This window comes from Scyliorhinus torazame, chromosome 17 (assembly GCF_047496885.1).
Source record: "Scyliorhinus torazame isolate Kashiwa2021f chromosome 17, sScyTor2.1, whole genome shotgun sequence".
Taxonomy (NCBI): Eukaryota; Metazoa; Chordata; class Chondrichthyes; order Carcharhiniformes; family Scyliorhinidae; genus Scyliorhinus; species Scyliorhinus torazame.
Genome location: NC_092723.1, coordinates 16807162 through 16827873, shown reverse-complemented (window position 1 = coordinate 16827873; position 20712 = coordinate 16807162). Strand labels below are relative to the sequence as shown.

At 45.3% G+C, this 20712-nt stretch overlaps 1 protein-coding gene across 4 annotated transcripts in view; it reads right to left on the bottom strand.

The window, feature by feature from the left end:
* The window catches only part of tmcc2 (transmembrane and coiled-coil domain family 2), a 204999-nt gene that overhangs the window by 68997 nt on the left and 115290 nt on the right, over positions 1-20712 (bottom strand). Inside the window, exon 1 of one of the 4 annotated variants that reach the window (XM_072480121.1) lies at positions 12954-13077. The exons of the other annotated variants lie outside the window; for them this stretch is intronic. Within the exon in view, the coding sequence (XP_072336222.1) occupies positions 12954-13019 (66 nt within the window). The 5' untranslated portion in view covers positions 13020-13077. Of the gene's footprint in view, positions 1-12953; positions 13078-20712 lie in introns of those variants that run through there. 4 annotated transcript variants of the gene reach the window in all.

Genomic DNA, 20712 nt, shown 5'->3' with positions numbered 1-20712 from the left:
CATATAATTTTTTATAAAATGTCTTGAACACTCCATTCACTCTCTCCGCTCCCCGCTCCATCTCTCCTTCCTCATCCCTCACTCCCCCTATTTCCCTCGCTGCTCCCCTTTTCCTCAATTGGTGTGCCAGCAACCTGCTCGCCTTCTCCCCATATTCGTACTGTACACCCTGTGCCTTCCTCCATTGTGCCTCTGCAGTGCCTGTAGTCAGCAAGTCAAATTCTACATGTAGCCTTTGCCTTTCCCTGTACAGTCCCTTCTCCGGTGCTTCCGCCTATTGTCTGTCCACCCTCAAAAGTTCTTGCAGCAACCGCTCCCGTTCCTTACTCTCCTGCTTCCCTTTATGTGCCCTTATTGATATCAGCTCCCCTCTAACCACCGCCTTCAACGCCTCCCAGACCACTCCCACCTGGACCTCCCCATTATCATTGAGTTCCAAGTACTTTTCAATGCACCCCCTCACCCTTAGACACACCCCCTCATCTGCCATTAGTCCCATGTCCATTCTCCAGGGTGGGCGCCCTCCTGTTTCCTCCCCTATCTCCAAGTCCACCCAGTGTGGAGCGTGATCCGAAATGGCTATAGCCGTATACTCCGTTCCCCTCACCTTCGGGATCAATGCCCTACCCAGCACAAAAAAGTCTATTCGCGAGTAGACTTTATGGACATAGGAGAAAAACGAGAACTCCTTACTCCTAGGTCTGCTAAATCTCCAGGGGTCTACACCTCCCATCTGCTCCATAAAATCTTTAAGTACCTTGGCTGCTGCCGGCCTCCTTCCAGTCCTGGACTTCGACCTATCCAGCCCTGGTTCCAACACCGTATTAAAATCTCCCCCCATTATCAGCTTTCCCATCTCTAGGTCCGGAATGCGTCCTAGCATCCGCCTCATAAAATTGGCATCATCCCAGTTCGGGGCATATACGTTTACCAAAACCACCGTCTCCCCCTGTAGTTTGCCACTCACCATCACGTATCTGCCCCCGTTATCCGCCACTATAGTCTTTGCCTCGAACATTACCCGCTTCCCCACTAATATAGCCACCCCCCTGTTTTTCGCATCTAGCCCCGAATGGAACACCTGCCCCACCCATCCTTTGCGTAGCCTAACCTGGTCTATCAGTTTCAGGTGCGTTTCCTGTAACATAACCACATCTGCCTTAAGTTTCGTAAGGTGTGCGAGTACCCGTGCCCTCTTTATCGGCCCGTTCAGCCCTCTCACGTTCCACGTGATCAGCCGAGTTGGGGGGCTTCCTACCCCCCCCCCCCCCTTGTCGATTAGCCATCACCTTTTTCCAGCTCCTCACCCGGTTCCCACGCAGCTGTATCTCCCCCAGGCGGTGCCCCCCCGCCCATCCTCTCCCATACCAGCTCCCCCCTCTCCCCAGCAGCAGCAACCCAGTAATTCCCCCCTCCCACCCCCCCCGCTAGATCCCCCGCTAGCGTAATTACTCCCCCCATGTTGCTCCCAGAAGTCAGCAAAGTCTGGCTGACCTCGGCTTCCCCCCGTGACCTCGGCTCGCACCGTGCGACGCCCCCTCCTTCCTGCTTCTCTATTCCCGCCATGATTATCATAGCGCGGGAACCAAGCCCGCGCTTCTCCCTTGGCCCCGCCCCCAATGGCCAACGCCCCATCTCCTCCACCTCCCCCCATCACCACCTGTGGGAGAGAGAAAAGTTACCACATCGCAGGATTAGTACATAAAACCCCTCTTTGCCCCCCACATTCGTCCCACCACTTTGTTCGAACGTTCTTTTTAATAACCCGCTCATTCCAGTTTTTCTTCCACAATAAAAGTCCACGCTTCATCCGCCGTCTCAAAGTAGTGGCGCCTCCCTCGATATGTGACCCACAGTCTTGCCGGTTGCAGCATTCCAAATTTTATCTTCTTTTTATGAAGCACCGCCTTGGCCCGATTAAAGCTCGCCCTCCTTCTCGCCACCTCCGCACTCCAGTCTTGATAAACGCGGATCACCGCGTTCTCCCATTTACTACTCCGAGTTTTCTTCGCCCATCTAAGGACCATTTCTCTATCCTTAAAACGGAGGAATCTCACCACTATGGCTCTGGGAATTTCTCCTGCTCTCGGTCCTCGCGCCATCACTCGGTATGCTCCCTCCACCTCCAACGGACCCACCGGGGCCTCCGCTCCCATTAACGAGTGCAGCATCGTGCTCACATATGCCCCGACGTCCGCTCCCTCCACACCTTCAGGAAGACCAAGAATCCTCAGATTGTTCCTCCTTGCGTTGTTTTCCAGTGCCTCCAACCTTTCCACACATCGTTTCTGATGTGCCTCCTGCGTCTCCGTCTTCACCACCAGGCCCTGTATATCGTCCTCATTCTCGGCTGCCTTTGCCTTCACGACCCGAAGCTCCCGCTCCTGGGTCTTTTGTTCCTCCTTTAGCCCTTCGATCGCCTGTAGTATCGGGGCCAACAGCTCTTTCTTCATTTCCTTTTTGATCTCTTCCACACAGCATTTCAAGAACTCTTGTTGTTCAGGGCCCCATGTTAAACTGCCACCTTCCGACGCCATCTTGGTTTTTGCTTGCCTTCCTTGCCGCTGTTCTAAAGGATCCACTGCAATCTGGCCACTCTCTCCTCCTTTTTCCATCCGTATCCAGGGGGGATTCCCTTCTGGTTTACCGCACAGTGTTTTTAGCCGTCAAAATTGCCGTTGGGGCTCCTATCAAGAGCCCAAAAGTCCGTTTCACAGGGAGCTGCTGAAACGTGCGACTCAGCTGGTCATCGCCGCACCCGGAAGTCGTTGAAAGAACTTCTGAGGGTGGACAGGCAATATGCGGAGGCACCGGAGGAGGGACTGTACAGGGAAAGGCAAAGGCTACATGTAGAATTTGACTTGTTGACTACGGGTAATGCAGAGGCACAATGGAGGAAGGCACAGGGTGTACAGTACGAATATGGGGAGAAGGCGAGCAGGTTGCTGGCCCACCAACTGAGGAAAAGGGGAGCAGTGAGGGAGATAGGGGGGGTGAGAGATGAGGAGGGAGAGATGGAGCGGGGAGCGGAGAGAGTGAATGGAGTGTTCAAGGCATTTTATGAAAGATTATGTGAAGCTCAGCCCCCGGATGGGAAGGAGAGAATGATGTGCTTTCTGGATCAGCTGGAATTTCCTAAGGTGGAGGGGCAGGAGAGGGCGGGACTGGGAGCACAGATTGAGACGGAGGAAGTAGTGAAAGGGATTGGGAGCATGCAGGCGGGGAAGGCCCCGGGACCAGACGGATTCCCAGTTGAATTCTATAGGAAATATATGGACTTGCTGGCCCCGTTACTGATGAGAACCTTTAATGAGGCGAGGGAAAGGGGGCAGCTGCCCCCGACTATGTCAGAGGCAACGATATCGCTCCTCCTAAAGAAGGAAAAAGACCCGCTGCAATGCAGGTCCTATAGGCCTATTTCCCTCCTGAATGTGGACGCTAAGATTCTGGCCAAGGTAATGGCAATGAGGATAAAGGATTGTGTCCTGGGGGTGGTTCATGAGGACCAAACTGGGTTTGTGAAGGGGAGTCAGCTGAATACAAATATACGGAGGCTGCTAGGGGTAATGATGATGCCCCCACCAGAGGGGGAAGCGGAGATAGTGGTGGCGATGGATGCCGAGAAAGCATTTGATAGAGTGGAGTGGGATTATTTGTGGGAGGTGCTGAGGAGATTTGGCTTTGGAGATGGGTATATCAGATGGGTACAGTTGCTGTATAGGGCCCCGATGGCGAGCATGGTCACGAATGGACGGGGGTCTGATTATTTTCGGCTCCATAGAGGGACGAGGCAGGGATGTCCTCTGTCCCCATTATTGTTTGCACTGGCGATTGAGCCCCTGGCCATAGCATTGAGGGGTTCCAGGAAGTGGAGGGGAGTACTCAGGGGAGGAGAAGAACACCGGGTAGCTCTGTATGCGGATGATTTGTTGCTATATGTGGCGGACCCGGTGGAGGGGATGCCAGAGATAATGCGGATACTTGGGGAGTTTGGGGATTTTTCAGGGTATAAATTGAACATGGGGAAAAGTGAGTTGTTTGTGGTGCATCCAGGGGAGCAGAGCAGAGAAATAGAGGATTTACCGTTGAGGAAGGTAACAAGGGACTTTCGGTATTTGGGGATCCAGATAGCCAAGAATTGGGGTACATTACATAGGCTTAATTTAACGCGGTTGGTGGAACAGATGGAGGAGGACTTTAAGAGATGGGACATGGTGTCCCTATCACTGGCAGGGAGGGTGCAGGCGGTTAAAATGGTGGTCCTCCCGAGATTCCTTTTTGTGTTTCAGTGCCTCCCAGTGGTGGTCACGAAGGCTTTTTTCAAAAAAATCGAGAAGAGTATTATGAGTTTTGTGTGGGCCGGGAAGACCCCGGGAGTTACATAGAACATAACAGCGCAGTACAGGCCCTTCGGCCCTCGATGTTGCGCCGACCTGGGAAATAAAGAAAAGTACAGAACAGGAACAGGCCCTTCGGCCCTCCAGGCCTGTACCGATCAGAATGTCATGACTACAGAAAAAACCCTTCTGCCCTCACTCTGTCCATATCCCTCTATTAGTGTACCCATCCAGATGCCTTTTAAATGTCACTAATGTGCCTGCTTCCACCACATCCAGTGGCAGCGCATTCCAGGCACCCACCATTCTCTGCGTGAAAAACTTACCCCGCACATCTCCTTTAAACTTTTCCCCCTCTCACCTTGAATCTGTGCCCCTTGTAATTGACACTTCCACCTATGGAAAAAGCCTTTGACTATCCACCTGTCTATGCCTCCATCAGGTCTCCTCTCAACCTCGTCTTTCCAGTGAAAACAACCCTAGTTTATTCAACCTCTCCTCATAACCAACACCCTCAAGACCAGGCAACATCCAGGTGAGCCTTCTTTGCACTCGAGCTTCCATGCCCTTCTGATAATGTGATTTCTGCAGCGTAGTAGGGACAGGGGGGTGGCACTACCGAGCCTAAGTGAGTACTACTGGGCCGCCAATGTTTCAATGGTGTGTAAGTGGATGGGAGAAGAGGAGGGAGCAGCGTGGAAGAGATTGGAGAGGGCATCCTGCAGTGGGACTAGCCTACAAGCTATGGTGACGGCGCCACTGCCGTTCTCACCGAAGAAATACACCACAAGCACGGTGGTGGCGGCTACATTGAAAATATGGGGCAGTGGAGATGGCATAGGGGAAAGACGGGAGCCTCAGTGCGGTCCCCGATAAGAAATAACCATAGGTTTGTTCCGGGAAGAATGGATGGAGGATTTGGAGCATGGCAAAGAGCAGGGGTAGCACAATTGAGAGATCTGTTAGTAGATGGGACGTTTGAGAGTCTGGGAGCGCTGACAGAAAAATATGGGTTGCCCCAAGGGAATGCATTTCGGTATATGCAACTGAGGGCTTTTGGGAGGCAACAGGTGAGGGAATTCCCGCAGCTCCCGACGCAGGAGGTGCAGGATAGAGTGATCTCAGAGACATGGGTGGGGGATGGTAAGGTGTCGGACATATATCGGGAAATGAGGGACGAGGGGGAGATCATGGTAGATGAGCTGAAAGGGAAATGGGAAGAGCTGGGGGAGGAGATTGAGGAGGGGCTGTGGGCTGATGCCCTACATAGGGTAAACTCATCGTCCTCGTGTGCCAGGCTAAGCCTGATACAATTTAAGGTGTTACACAGGGCGCATATGACTGGAGCACGGCTCAGTAAATTTTTTGGGGTAGAGGATAGGTGTGCGAGATGCTCGAGAGGCCCAGCGAATCACACCCATTTGTTCTGGTCATGCCCGGCACTACAGGGGTTTTGGGTGGGGGTGGCAAAGGTGCTTTTGAAGGTGGTGGGGATCCAGGTCGAACCAAGCTGGGGGTTGGCTATATTTGGGGTTGCAGAAGAGCCGGGAGTGCAGGAGGCGAGAGGCGCTGATGTTTTGGCCTTTGCGTCCCTAGTAGCCCGGCGCAGGATATTGTTAATGTGGAAGGAAGCCAAACCCCCGGGTGTGGAGACCTGGATAAACGACATGGCAGGGTTTATAAAGTTAGAACGGATTAAGTTCGTATTAAGGGGTTCGGCTCAAGGGTTCACCAGGCGGTGGCAACCGTTCGTCGACTACCTCACAGAAAGATAGAGGGAATGGAAAAGAAGAAGACAACAGCAGCAACCCAGGGGGGAGGGGGGGGGGGGGAAGAGGGAGGAATCGGACGGACTCTCAGGGATGTTATTGTATATGTATAGGCACTTGTTTTAGGTAATGTATATTGGACTGTTGGATTGTATCTTTGGAGAGTATTTATTCTTGACCAGGCAGTTGCCATTTAGTTTGGTTTTTGTTTCTGTTCATATATTATTTATTTATTTGTTTAAAACTGGCCACTGTTATTTATATTGCTTTATTGTTGTTTAAAAGAAACACTACGAACTGTTATGTTTGGCCAAATAATCTTGAATAAAATATATATATTTTTTTTAAAAAGAGGCTATAAAAGTCTTGCATTTATAATGCATCTTTGACTTTTAATGGCGTTTTACAGCTGATTAAGTTCATCTGAATTGTAGGCAGCCTACAGATGTACAGCAAGCTCCCACAAACAACAACATGATATGATTTTGATTGAAAGATACCTGCTTGCCACAACACCAGATTAACTCCCCAGCTCTTTTTGAAAGAGTATCATGGAATCTTTTACATTCACCCGAAAGGCAGACGGGGCCCCATTCTCTTATACATGTTTTAAAATCCCTTTTTTGAAAATGCATGGAGGTCAGCAACATGTTTGTCAAACACTTCTGGCAGAAATTTTTTTTTTTTTGGTTTGAATTAGAAAAACTAGGTAAAGAATCCAGACTGCTTAAAGTGCAGACATGCATTTTTTAACATTTGTTCTTGGGATGCGAGCATCATTGTAAAGGCTAGCCGTTATTGCCCATCACCCACTACAGCATTGGACCAAACAACGACTGCTTCCCAACACCGGTAAGCTTGGATGATTAAATGCACTTTTCAGTATTGACCTGACTCCACAGTCGAATAGATTGTCAAATTGTTAATAAAGAGCAAATAATAAAAGTGACCTCCAAAGTGGAGAGATAAGGGAATTGGCAATTACATGCCTAAAGCCTGGTCCACAGGGTGGGTTAACATCATAGGGAAATAATGATATATCTATAGCACAATATCTGGTGAAAGGTGCACAGCAGCAGCAGCTACCACCACAGCCATACCAAGCTGCAGAGAACAGTCCGCCCTGAAAACAAATTATGGCTAAAAGGGCATAGTTAAAATCTAAAACTTGAACCGAGAAGATTATGAGTTTTCCCAAACGCGCATAAAAAAACCTGTGCATGATAATTATTTGCTGGATTTAGCTCAGATTTATATAATATTGCATGTTGTTTAGGAAAGGGGACATCTCACAGAATTTAAAGTGCAGGAGGAGGCCATTCGGCCCATCGAGTCTGCACCGGCTCTTGGAGAGAGCACCCTACTCAAGCCCATGCCTCCACCCTATCCCTGTAACCGCACTTAACCTTTTTTTGGAGACTAAGGGCAATTTACTATAGCCAATCCACCTAACCTGCACATCTTTGGACTGTGGGAGGAAACTGAAGCAACCGGAGGAAACCCAACGCAGACACGGGGCGGACGTGAAGACGCCGCACAGACAGTGGCCCAAGCCGGGAATCGAACCTGTGACCCGTTGAGGAAACGTAGGGAGTTGGGAGTGTAACTTCATGTGATACAGCATGTGTAGAGTTATCAGTGCTGTTAAGTGCACTGTTGCAGTGTACTGCAGTCCTTCTTGTCATTTGTTTTTCTTTTAAGTCAATATTAATAATATTCTTTATTAACGGATTACAAAATAATTGGATTGTTCCTCCCTGATTTGCATCTATTTTCTTACCAGCATACCAAATTGAAAATATATACCACCAAGAACCAGAGTTCCAAGCTTCTGGGCTTTTGGATACATAGAAAATGGGAGTTGGCCATTTGAAATGAAATGCAATGAAAATCAAAATCGCTTATTGTCACAAGTAGGCTTCAAATGAAGTTACTGTGAAAAGCCCCTAGTCGCCATATTCCGGCCCTGTTTGGGGAGGCTGGTACGGGAATTGAACCGTGCTGCTGGCCTGCCTTGGTCTGCTTTAAAAGCCAGCGATTTAGCCCTGTGCTAAACCAGCCCCTGGTCCTTCAAGCATGCTCCACCACACCATTCATTATGATCATGGCTGAGCATCCAACTCAACAGCAAGTTCCCCCCCCCCCCCCACCATATCCTTTAACCCCCATTAGCTCCAGGAGCTATACCTAATTTCTTCTTGAAAACATACAATGTTTTGGCCTCAATTACTTTACAGCAACAAATTGCACAGGCTTACCATTCTCAGGGTGAAGACATTTCTCCTTATCTCAGTCCAAAATGGTCTACCAGGATCCACAGACTGTGGCCGCTGGTTCTGGATGACCTCACCATCAGGAACATCCTTCTTGCAACCTGGTAGAACCTTATAGGTTTCTAGGAGATCCCCCTCATTATTCTGAACTCTTAACAGACTCAACCTCTCCTCATACGTCAGTCCCGCCATCCCAGGAAATCAGTCTGGTAAACCTTTGCTGCACTCCCTCCATAGCAACATTCTTCCTCAGATAAGGAGACCAAAACTGCACACAATACTCTAGATGTGGTCTCACCAAGGTCCTTTATATTTGCAGCAAGATATCCCTGTTCTTGTACTGTAAACATCTCACTATGAAAGCCAGCATATTATTGGTTTTCTTTACCGCCTGCTGCACCTACATGTCTACTTTCAGCGATCAGTATACGAGAGCATGTAGGTCTCATTGCACGTTCCACTCTCTCAATTTATAGCTTTTCAGATAATAATCCCCCTTCCTTTTTTTGCTACCAAAGTGGATAACCTCACATTTATCCACGCCATACTGCACCTGCCATTCACTCACTCAACTTGTTGAAATCTCACTGAAGCATCTCTGCATCCTCCTCAGCTCACCCTCCCACCCAGCTGTGTCATCTGCTATTTGGAGATATAACACTTAGTTCCCTCATTTAAATCATTAATATATATTGAGGAATTGGGCTCCCAGCACGGTTTATTCGGAAAAAGATCGGTTTACTCCGACTTTCTGCTTCCCGTCTGCCAACTAGTTTTCTATCCATTTCAATACACGACCCCCAATCCCTTGCACTTTCATTTTAGACGCTAATCTCTTGTTTGGGATTTTGCCGAAAGTCTTCTAAAAGTCTACATAAACCATATCCACTGGCTCCCTTCATCATCTCTACTAGTTGCATCCTCGAAGAATTCCAGTAGGTTTGTCGAGCATGATTTCCCTTTCATAAATCCATGCTGACCCTGTATGCGCCTGCTACTGTTCTCCAAGTGCTCAGTTATGAAATGTTTTATAATGGACTCTTAGCATTTTCCCCATAACCAACATCAGGCTGACAGTTCTAAAATTGTGTTTTCTTTCTACCTTCCTTTTTAAATAGTGGGGTTATATTAGGTACCCCCCAATCTGTAGGAGCTGTTCCATAGTCTATAGAATCATAGAAGATGGCAAACAATGTATGCATTGTTTCTAGGACCGCTTCCTTAAATACTCTGGGATGTAAATTATCAGGCCCTGGGGATTTAACGGCCTACAATCTCATCAATTCCCTCCAACACCATTTCCCTATTAAATATTCAAGTTCTTTCCCTTCACTAAACCGTTATTTGTATCCTCCTTTGTGAAGAAAGAATCAAAGGGTGTATTTAGTTGGTCAGCCATTTCTTTGTTCCCCATTAAAAACTCCCCTGTTTCTGACTGTATGAGACATTTGTCTTCACCAACCTTTTTCTCTTCACATACCTATAGAAAGGTTCAGTCAGGTTTATGTTTGCCGCAAGCTTTCCCACAAGCTCTCACACTCACTTTATTTTTCCCTTCTTAATCAATCCCTTGTCCTCCTTTGCTGAATTCTAAACTGCTCCCAACCCTCGGGTCTGTTGTTTTTTTCTGGCCAATTTGTATTCCTCTTAATTGGATCTAATACCATCTCTAATTTCCCTTTTACTTTCATGCCAGACAGGAATAAACTTTGTTTCAGTTAACCCATGCGCTCTTTGAATGTTTGCTATTGCCTATCCACCGTCAACTCTTTAAGTAACGTTTCCCAATCCACCATAGCCATCATACCATTGTCGTTTCCTTTATTAGGATTCAGGACCCGAGTCAGATTCAGGACCCTGGTCTTAGAATCAACCATGGAACTCTCCAATTTGATGATGAATTCTATCATACTATCGTCATTCATCCCAAGGGGCCTCACACGACTAGATTGTCAATTATTATTTTCTCTTTACAAAATGCCCAGTCTATGATAGCCTGTTCTCTAGCTGGTTCGTTAAAGTATTGGTCAAGAAAAGCATCCCATAAACATTCCAGAAATTCCTCTATGGTATTGTTTCAAATGAAATTTTCCCAATTTCGATGCAGATTAAAGTCACCCATAATTTCAGATATTCCTTCATTGCATGCATCTCTAATTTCCTGTCTAGAGCCATTCCAAAGATCACCACTACAGTATGGGGTCTATATACAAGCCCCATAAACGTTTTTTGCCACTTAGTATTTCTCAGCTCTAACCACACAGATTCCACATCAGACTAATATCTTTCCTCGCTATTGCATTAATTTCCTCTTCAACCAGCAATGCAACCCCATCGCCTTTTCCTTTTTGACAGTCCTTCCTAAATACTGAATACTACTGGATCTTCAGTTGATCCCTGGTGACCCTGCAGCCATGTCTCCGCAATCCCAACGTATATACCCATTTACATCTATTTGCTGGATTAATTCATCCACTTCATTGTGAATGCACTGCACCGTAAGGCACAACACCTTAAAGGACTTGCCTTTTTAGCATTACTTGTCCCATTCCCACTGAGGCCGTTCATCCGCTGGCTGTTCACCCTCCCCGTTCAGAACATCCTGGAGCCGCTTGAAGACACCCTTGACCCTCGCACCAGGGAGACAGCATAGCATCCTGGAGTCTCATTTACGGTCACAGAAACACCATCTATTTCCCCTTCTAACTGAATTCTCTGTAACTATTGCATTACCACACTTTTCATTCCTCTTCTGTGCAGCACAGCCAACCATGGTGCAGTGCATTTGGCTGTTACTGCTTTCCCTTGAAAACGTATTCCCTCAACAGCATCCAAAGCAGTATATCTGTTTTGCAGGGAAATAGCCCCAGGAGATTCCTGCATCCTCTTGCTCTGCCTGGTAGTCACCCATTTCCTTCCTGTCGGTGGACTCTGAGCCCGAGGCGTGGCCACCTCTCTCTTTATGTTATCCACAAAACTCTCCGCCTCATGGGTGCTCCATAGTGGCCACAGCCATGGCTCCAGCGGGAAAACTCAGGCTTCCTGGAGCTGCACTTCCTGGCCACGGAAATGTTACCGGCTTCCCACATAGAGCAGGAAGAGCACATCATGGCTTTGATCTTTCCTGCCATGATTTACTCTTGAATTAAATTAAGTATTTTGGAAGATACTTAAAATAAAATTATTATCCCTCGGGCCCTTCTCCTCTGCTCCTCCTTGTTGCGGAATACAGCCCTTACAAATGATGAACCACAAAATAAGACCTTAAAAACTTCAAGCGAGAGTAGTGAACATTTAGCCGACTGTACTCATGGTACTCAAAGATCACCAACCGTTAACAAAGGGGCCTCTCTTTCTCAGTCACCCGTAAACACTCTACAGCAGCCCGAAGCAGCACTCCAGTGCTGATCCTGACATGTAACACCAGTGGGGTTCTTAAAATGGTTTGTAAGTTAGTATGGTATCGTTAAGATGTCAGGCAATTTAATTAATTCAGTTTCACCATTTTGGCATGGTAGGATCAAACTCAAAATCTGTGTTCGTAGTGTATATCACTACATTGTGATATTAATGTTCCATTGGAATAAGTATTTTCTATTAAGTCTGTGATTTCAATGAGTAATGACTACCATCAGCTCACAAGTCTGCAGATTCATCAATTTAATAGTTTAAATGTTTTAAGACATGCCGACACCCACACACACGAGCACCATTTTAGTCAATGAATCAGGGAACTGTTATTTTAAACTGTGCTATTGAGAACAATGAACAAAAAGTATATTAAAGGAATTAACAAAACTTTAGCCACAACTGTTAACCCACACTTCCATCCATGTGGCCAAATTGTCCAAAAACAAATGAATGTTAAAACACCGATTTAAAAGGATGAGCAGATTAAGCATTAATTTCAGCACCTTTTAAGGTAGAGTGGACTAACATTTGATTTTTTTTTAAACAAGTCAAAATGAGAGGGTAGACAGCATTAAGTGCAGAGAAATAATGAGAAATAATAACATGCATAAAATTCAACAAATGAAGTAATTTCCAAATAAGGTTTAATTTTCAATTCTTTGGATAGTTATTTTTAAACAAAGGAACTAAATGCACTGAACATGTCAGTATGGATAGAAGCAGCAACACCAGGAGTAAAGACTGGTATAAGGGATTTACCAACATAGAGAGACAGATGATTGTTAATATTACTGATTGAAAATTTGTTCTACTGTAGAAAATTATACCAACAGCAACGGAAACAGTGCTTTCAATCATTCCACAGTTTATTCCTGAAGTTTTGCAGTACTGCAGTCCAACATAAAATGCACAAAACCATAATTAGTGGACTAGAATCATATCCATAGTGTTGAACTGACGGCATAATGCTCTGGACATTAAACATATTTTGTTGTCAATCTTATTTCAAGCAAGCAGAGAGTGGCAATTTCCAATAGTGTGACACTATTATTTGGAGACTGTCAACATTCATTGCTCAGATCAGCATCACTGCTACATGGAGATGCCAAATTACGAACCTTTTGTTTAAACCTGCGCATACCAATAAAACATATAGTACTCACAAATGTTCCCAGCAACGAATTAAGCAGAAAGATTCTTCCACCTGCAGAGGAATGGTCCATCTGCATATCCCCGTGTCACAAACCACAGAATCGATCAAGTAAATATCCGGTCTGTGATCATCATCACTGCTCGAGTGGAAATCCCTCAACACAAGGAATCCCTGCTGCCAGCAGTGGTTAAGGAAAATAAAAAAAACTGCTCTACTCAAATGCTGCAGCACAAGAGCCGATAGAAACCGGTTCCTGTTGGTTTAAATAGAACCATTTTGCAACGTCCGTTGAATTGCACAGACCCAAGACTTCAACTACAGCGTCTCTCACACTAAATGCAATGTGTGCACGGTACACAATGTCAGCTAACATTGTATTCATTTCCTCAATTGAAGCTCATTCACCAGGATCACAACAGCAGCATTTCTACATCGCAAAACTCGGTAAAAACTATCATAGCTTTGTAGCCTGTGTAAAAAAATTACATTCCACACAGCAATGTTATATGGTGTTACACAGCTTCATTTTTTTTAATGAAAAAGACTGTAGGAAAATAAAGACGTTATATTAGGAACGGGTGCCATTATGTTGTGAGAGAACTCTCAACTAATTGAGACTAAGAAAGTGCATGGGTATTATATATACACACAACAGAAAAAAGTGACGTATAATGCTCTGTCATGCAGCTATGTAAAAAAAATACAAACTGCAAAGATTAAAACCAGCGTGTTTCAGGTTCGATGGTTCTTTGCTTCAAATCGATCTTCAGCAGCCTGAAGGAGGCTGACAGCCCTTGCTACAGGATTGCTGGTGTGCAGTTTTTCCATTTTCCAGTCATATTGCCTCGACTCGGAGCTCGATAGTTACCATTCTCAGAATGGTATAGAAAATTATACGGCAATTTAAGCAAAGTTGCTCATCTTCCATAATTGTATCATTGTGAAGTGCCACTGGGTGCAGCATAACAAGCCAGTCACTGGCCACAAATCCATCAAATGCCTAACCCCTTCCTGGAAGCGATTTCAGACTGACTTGAATTCCCATAGCATGCTGTACAAACCCAGCTAAATATCTGGGGTGAGCAATTATTGTTATATTGGCTGTGAAGCTATAAAAAAAAAAATACTGTTGTAGGAGGGAAAATGTATTTAGTAAACTGTGATGCGTTCGCTATTTTATGATACATTAATCCCCTTCAATTACACAGCAGGGCTCTATTAAAAAATATATTAATTTGTCATGAGCACTACACAGAAGACAATATAAGCAATGACTTAAACCTGAAAATGTTACCTCGGGTCTGCCAAGTGTCCAGTATATTTTGTTGTAGGATATGTAATCCTCATCAACATATCGTTAAGACACACAAAACATGACACTCAACAGAAAAGGATACTTTACTATTGCGACTTGCACACTGAAGACTCAGCATGAACTGTAAAATTCAACTAACTTCTGCAGTTCAAGGTTCAGGAAATAAAAGGCATTTTCGTTTTTGACCCTTTCTTTCTCTTTCACGTACAATCCCACTGGTGAACTCTGATGCTGCCAAACTGCAATCAGAGATTTCCAGACCATGCTTCATACTGCTTGCACTACTTGTGCTCTGAAGTCGAGGCTTCTGACACCCTTTGGTAGAAGCCCTATTGGTAATTCACCAACCAGACAATTTGTAACATGATCCGTCCATTCATGCCAAAAGTGACCGTCACTCAAACCACCAGCTGCAGTCAGCCTCCAAATTAATGCAGAAAAGAAACCTACAGCACAATGTTCATAATCAAAAAAACAATGAGATATATTTGTGATGTCAGAAAATAGTGTTGGTCATCTATCCTCCAACTAACTACAGCTGTATCAAGCTTGTTCAGTCAGCCAAAGCGACAAACATTGATCAAAACCTCCCCCTGCCAACTGTTTACAGAACACTCTGCACATTTGTTGCAATCAATCTGCTAAAATTATACAGTCCTGACATTACAGGCGAGGACACTTAACACCCACAAACATTCGTGAGTGGACTGGCACTTGAACCACAGGCACCATTTTACCACTGAGACCTTGATTCAGTGTGAAGAAAATAACCATTAGTTTGCAGCATTCAAACCAAACTGCGTGGCGAAATGTCAGAATATGATGCAGCTCTGAAAATACTGCTAAGTACAGTTAGGGGCAGATTAGCCCAAAGGTTCAAAAAGCATTCAGTTCTGATAAGTGAGAATCCAAGCTAGCCTGTAATGAATTAATTACAACCGTGTACTCCACTGAACTACATAATTTTAGCGCAAACATTAAGAAAACACAATTACATAACTTTAGGTTACAAGTGAATGCAGCAAACTCAAAACAACACCAGCAAATAGAAAGATCAGCCAACAGAGAAAAGACAAATTTAAGGTTTGAATAGTCAATCCATGAGAGTGAAGGGCCCTCGGGTATATTACCTCTTAAAGTCAACATCGCAAGGAGAATTAATGTTTGGATTCAGAGTGTACTTCAATGGCATCAACTTACAGGCTCGGACTATAACTATTAACTGTTGTTGGATACAGCAACTGTGTCAAAATATTAATACATTTTTAGCATTATTAGAGTGCATAAGGAAATATAAACAAATGTGAGGTAATGCATTTTGGAAGGTCTAATGCAGGCAGGGAATATACAGTGAATGGTAGAACCCTCAAGAGTATTGAAAGTCAAAGAGATCTAGGAGTACAGGTCCACAGGTCATTGAAAGGGGCAACACAGGTGGAGAAGGTAGTCAAGAAGGCATACAACATGCTTGCCTTCATTGGCCGGGGCATTGAGTATAAGAATTGGCAAGTCCTGTTGCAGCTGTATAGAACCTTAGTTAGGCCACACTTGGAGTATAGTGTTCAATTCTGGTCGCCACACTACCAGAAGGATGTGGAGGCTTTGGAGAGGGTGCAGAAGAGATTTACCAGAATGGTGCCTGGTATGGAGGGCATTAGCTATGAGGAGCGGTTGAATAAACTCGGTTTGTTCTCACTGGAACGAAGGAGGTTGAGGGGAGACCTGATAGAGGTATACAAAATTATGAGGTGCATAGACAGAGTGGATAGTCAGAGGCTTTACCCCAGGGTAGAGGGGTCAATTACTAGGGGGCATAGGTTTAAGGTGAGAGGGGCAAGGTTTAGAGTAGATGTACGAGGCAAGTTTTTTACGCAGAGGGTAGTGGGTGCCTGGAACTCGCTACCGGAGGTGGTGGTGGAAGCAGGGACGATAGTGACATTTAAGGGGCATCTTGACAAACACATGAATAGGATGGGAATAGAGGGATACGGACCCAGGAAGTGTAGAAGATTGTAGTTTAGTCGGGCAGCATGGTCGGCACGGGCTTGGAGGGCCGAAGGGCCTGTTCCTGTGCTGTACATTTCTTTGTTCTTTGTTTGAAGGCCACATTGGAAGCCTTCGCCTTCCATAATGTACAAGAAGGTATCTTTAGGGTGCAAAGTTTGGAAGAGCAGTCAATGGGCAGCACTCCATTCATTTACAGATTAAAAGCATAGCTGGCCTACATGTACATAAGAACTAAGAACTAGGATCAAGAGTAGGCCATCTGGCCCCTCGAGCCTGCTCCGTCATTCAAGAAGATCGTGGCTGATCTGTGTGTGAACTCAGCTCCACTTAGCCGCCCACTCACCGTAACCTTCTATTCCTTTACAGTTCAAAAATCTATCTACCTTTGCCTTAAAAACATTTAACGAGGTAGCCTCAACTGTTTCACTGGTCAGGGAATTCCACAGATTCATGACCCTTTGGTGAAGTTCCTCCACAACTCAGTCCTAAATCTGTTCCTCCTCATTCTGAGGCTATGCCCCTAGTTCTAGTTTCACGCCAGTGGAAACAGCCTCCCTGCTTCTATCCGATCTATTCCCTTCATAATTTTATTTGTTTCGATAAGATCACCCCTCATTCTTCTGTAGGATGAGTTCCCAAAATAAAAAAATATTTTTCTCCCATGTCCCCAGGCTTCTTTTGCCAGTTGGCTGGGCGTTTTGGGCACGTTGTGTGTAAATAGGCGCCTCAAGCGTGATGCTGAAACCAGCCTGAGCATAAGCATACTTCAGTCATGACATACACACACTGACATATTAAACAAATTCTGCTGGCTTATAAAGGCAGCAAACAGCTGAATATGATGAAACATTGAAAGATTCACAAAAAGCTCCATTAATCAATTGTCCACCCCGAGGGGAACAGCATATATGCATTTAAGTGGAAGCTACATGAGGTGAAAGGATTAGAACAAGATGTTGATAGAGTTAAATTAAATAAATAAGCCAGGATGTTTGTGTGGAGCATAAACACTGGCACAGATCAGCTGGTCTGAATGGCCTGTTCCTGTGCTGTAATTCTATGCAATTAAACAAAGACCAAGAGATTTATACTTGATAGAAGAAATGATTGTGCAAGGCTTGAAGTCATGAGGCAATGACACTGCAATAATGTAGTGACAAGTTTCAATATGGCAGTTTATTAGATAGCATTCTGATTTTCCTTTCTTTGTGTTGTCATAATCAACTGCATCTCCAAAGGAAAAGTAGCGACTGAGCAATATCGGAGCGGGGGGATAATCAAAAAAATACTGGACAATCTCAGCAGGTCTGACAGCATCGGTGGAGAGTCTGGATGACTCTTTGTCAAAGCATAATCAAAAAACTTGGTTCGAAAGATGGGTTTTGAGAAGACAACTTAAGGGGAGGTAGGAGGCAACAAAACAGAGGTTCAAGCAGAGAATAAGGTCAGCAAAATTAAGACCGTCATACAAGTAGTAGTGTAGAAAGAAGCAAACAAGTCATCGGGCCGAATGGACAGAGAAATAAGATTGAAAGATTGCGATGTCAGAAATGTAAAACACCATGGTGGAAATTGTAAACAAGATTTAAACTCAATGTCTTGGACACTTGAGCCAGTAGAAGTCAATAAGGATACAAGTAATGGAGGAGTGGAAGACTTGATAAGTGTAGTTGGGTTTTGAACGAGTCCGAGTCCATCTGCGGTAAAGCTCAAGAAACCCAGTGAGAAGACACTGGAAAATTTGAGCTTGAGAGATAATAAAAGCACAGATAAAGATGGAAAGTGAATTGTAATCCTTTTGGTGCAGTCAGGGAGTCAAAAGGAAATTGTAACAAAGGAGCTGTTGCTTGGGTCAGGAGAAACATTAATACAAATGGATCCCCTTTGTGAAGGTGCACCCAGTACCGCTGATGGAAAGACAGTGAAATGTCACTGGCAATGCGTAAACAGAAGCTGTGGGGCAGTCAGATTAGCTCCATTATTTTGAGTCTGGTCATCTTCCCGCTACACTAAGTCACAGTCTATAACACATTTGATAATAGTAACTCAACAAACATTAGGGCTTAGGGGAGGGAAGAGGTAAATTATGTTCCAGTGTTACCATCCCTATTATTTAGTTCACTGATCCCAATATGATACTAAAATTGCATCAAATTAAAGAACAGCTGCAGCACAAAATCAGATCATTTAGACCAACAACAAAAACAGAAAATACTGGACAACCTCAGCAGATCTGACATCATCTGTGGAGAGCGAATGAAGCTAATGTTTTGAGTCTGCATGACTCTTTGTCAAAGTTCCTGGTCATTTAGACCAATTGGGTTAGTATTTATACTCGACTCAAGTCTCCTCCCACTCTAGTTAATAATAATCTTTATTATTGTCACAAGTAGGCTTACATTAACACTGCAATTAAGTTACTGTGAAAAGCCCCAAGTCGCCACACTCTGGCACCTGTTCGGGTACACGGAGGGAGAAAACCGCACCCGGAGGAAACCCACGCAGACACGGGGAGAAATTACAGACTCGACACAGACAGTGGCCCAAACTGGGAATCGAACCTGGGACCCCGGCGCTGTGAACCAACATGCTAACCACTATGCTACCGTGCCACCCTTAGTTACCTTTCTCTGTCCTACACCCATATCCATTTATTCATGGGTACACGGTGTAACATGGTTGAAAGATTTGCTTCTGCAATAAGTTTAATTCATCACTTTCCTCAAATGATATCAACAACCACCAGCACTTCACTCACGTGTTACAAAGATCAAAATATTCTCTTCATGTGACTCTTTCCCAAACACATATCATGCTTTGAAGGCCAAAATCACGAACAGTACAGCTGGGTGTTTTCCTACAGCTCAAGCTGATACAGTACAAGAATATCAAACACCTGCTTTGCTGGGATCCTGGCAAGGAAACAAATGCCTCCAGTACAGCAGCACAAAGAATTCATACGCCCACCATTTACACTTCACTGGAATGTGCAAGATATCACGGTTTTCAGAGGATAAATCAGATACGGCAGTACTGTGAAGACATTTTTAAACTAACGTGAGAAACAAGGGTGTAAGTAAATTATTTGTAACATTGCAAAGAAATTTAGAAATTGAACGAAAATCGCAAAAATGTTGTATTTTAGGATAGTTGATCTTAAACACATCAGCAAGACTTCCTTCCTAGCTTACTGGGTAAACCCATTCTTACCAGGACAGTGAGCCATTCAAGGAGGTTCCAAATTCAATCCATGGGTAAATTACCTCGTCACATACTGAATAATATTGGGGAATATTATAATAGAGCTCAACACTTCCACGCTAACAGTATGGGGAGGGTGGAATACTTGGGTCCCCATTCCTATTATCAAACAATTTTTAATGAGGTATTTTTGGCATAACAAACAACCACAATACAAAAACGATAGAGTACAAGGACCAGTAATCAAAAAGCAACCGCCAACATCCGTCCCTCCAAGGCCCGCCTATTTAACCCCCTACTCTATATTACCCTAACCCCACCCCCACCGTTGACGATTAATTCCCCGCAAAGAAGTCAATGGTTGCCACCTCCGGGCAAACCCTGACACCGACCCTCTCAAGGTGAACTTGATCCTTTCCAGGCCGAGAAAGATCGCCATGTTGGTTAACCAGGCCTCTGACTTCGGAGGCCTAGACTCCCTCCAAGCCAGTAATATCCGTCGTCGGGCTAACAAGGAGGAAAAGGCGAGAACATCCGCCTCTCTCTCCTCCTGGACACCCGGGTCTGCCAACACCCCAAAGATCGCTACCCCTGGACTCATTTCCACCCTGGTCTTCAATACCCTGGACATGACATCCGCGAACCCCTGCCAATATCCCCTAATTTTTGGGCATGCCCAGAATATGTGGACATGGTTCGCTGGTCCACCCGCACACCTGACACACTTGTCTTCCACCCCAAAAAATCTACTCATCCGGGCCTCTGTCATGTGCGCCTGGTCACCACCTTAAATTAGATCAGGCTGAGCCTTGCGCATGTGGCGGTCGCATTGACCCTGCTCAGCGCCTCCGCCCACAGGCCATCTTCCATCTCACCCCCCAGTTCCTCCTCCCACTTATGCTTCAGCTCTTCTATATGTGTCTCCTCCATCCCACTAATTCTTTGTAGATGTCTAAGACGCTCCCCACCCCACCCATCCCCTAGACACTACCCTATCTTGAATCCTCTTAGTGGCAGGAGTGGGAAGGATGATACCTGCCTGCGCAGAAAGTCCCGCACCTGAAGATATCTAAAATCATTGCCTGCTGCCAACCCAAACTTCTCCTCCAGCGCCCTCAAGCTGGGGAAACTCCCTTCCAGAAACAGGTCCCCCATCTTCTCAATTCCCACCCTTTGCCATACCCGAAATCCCCCATCTAAGCTCCAAAGAGCAAACCGATGGTCGTCACATATTGGGGACCAAACC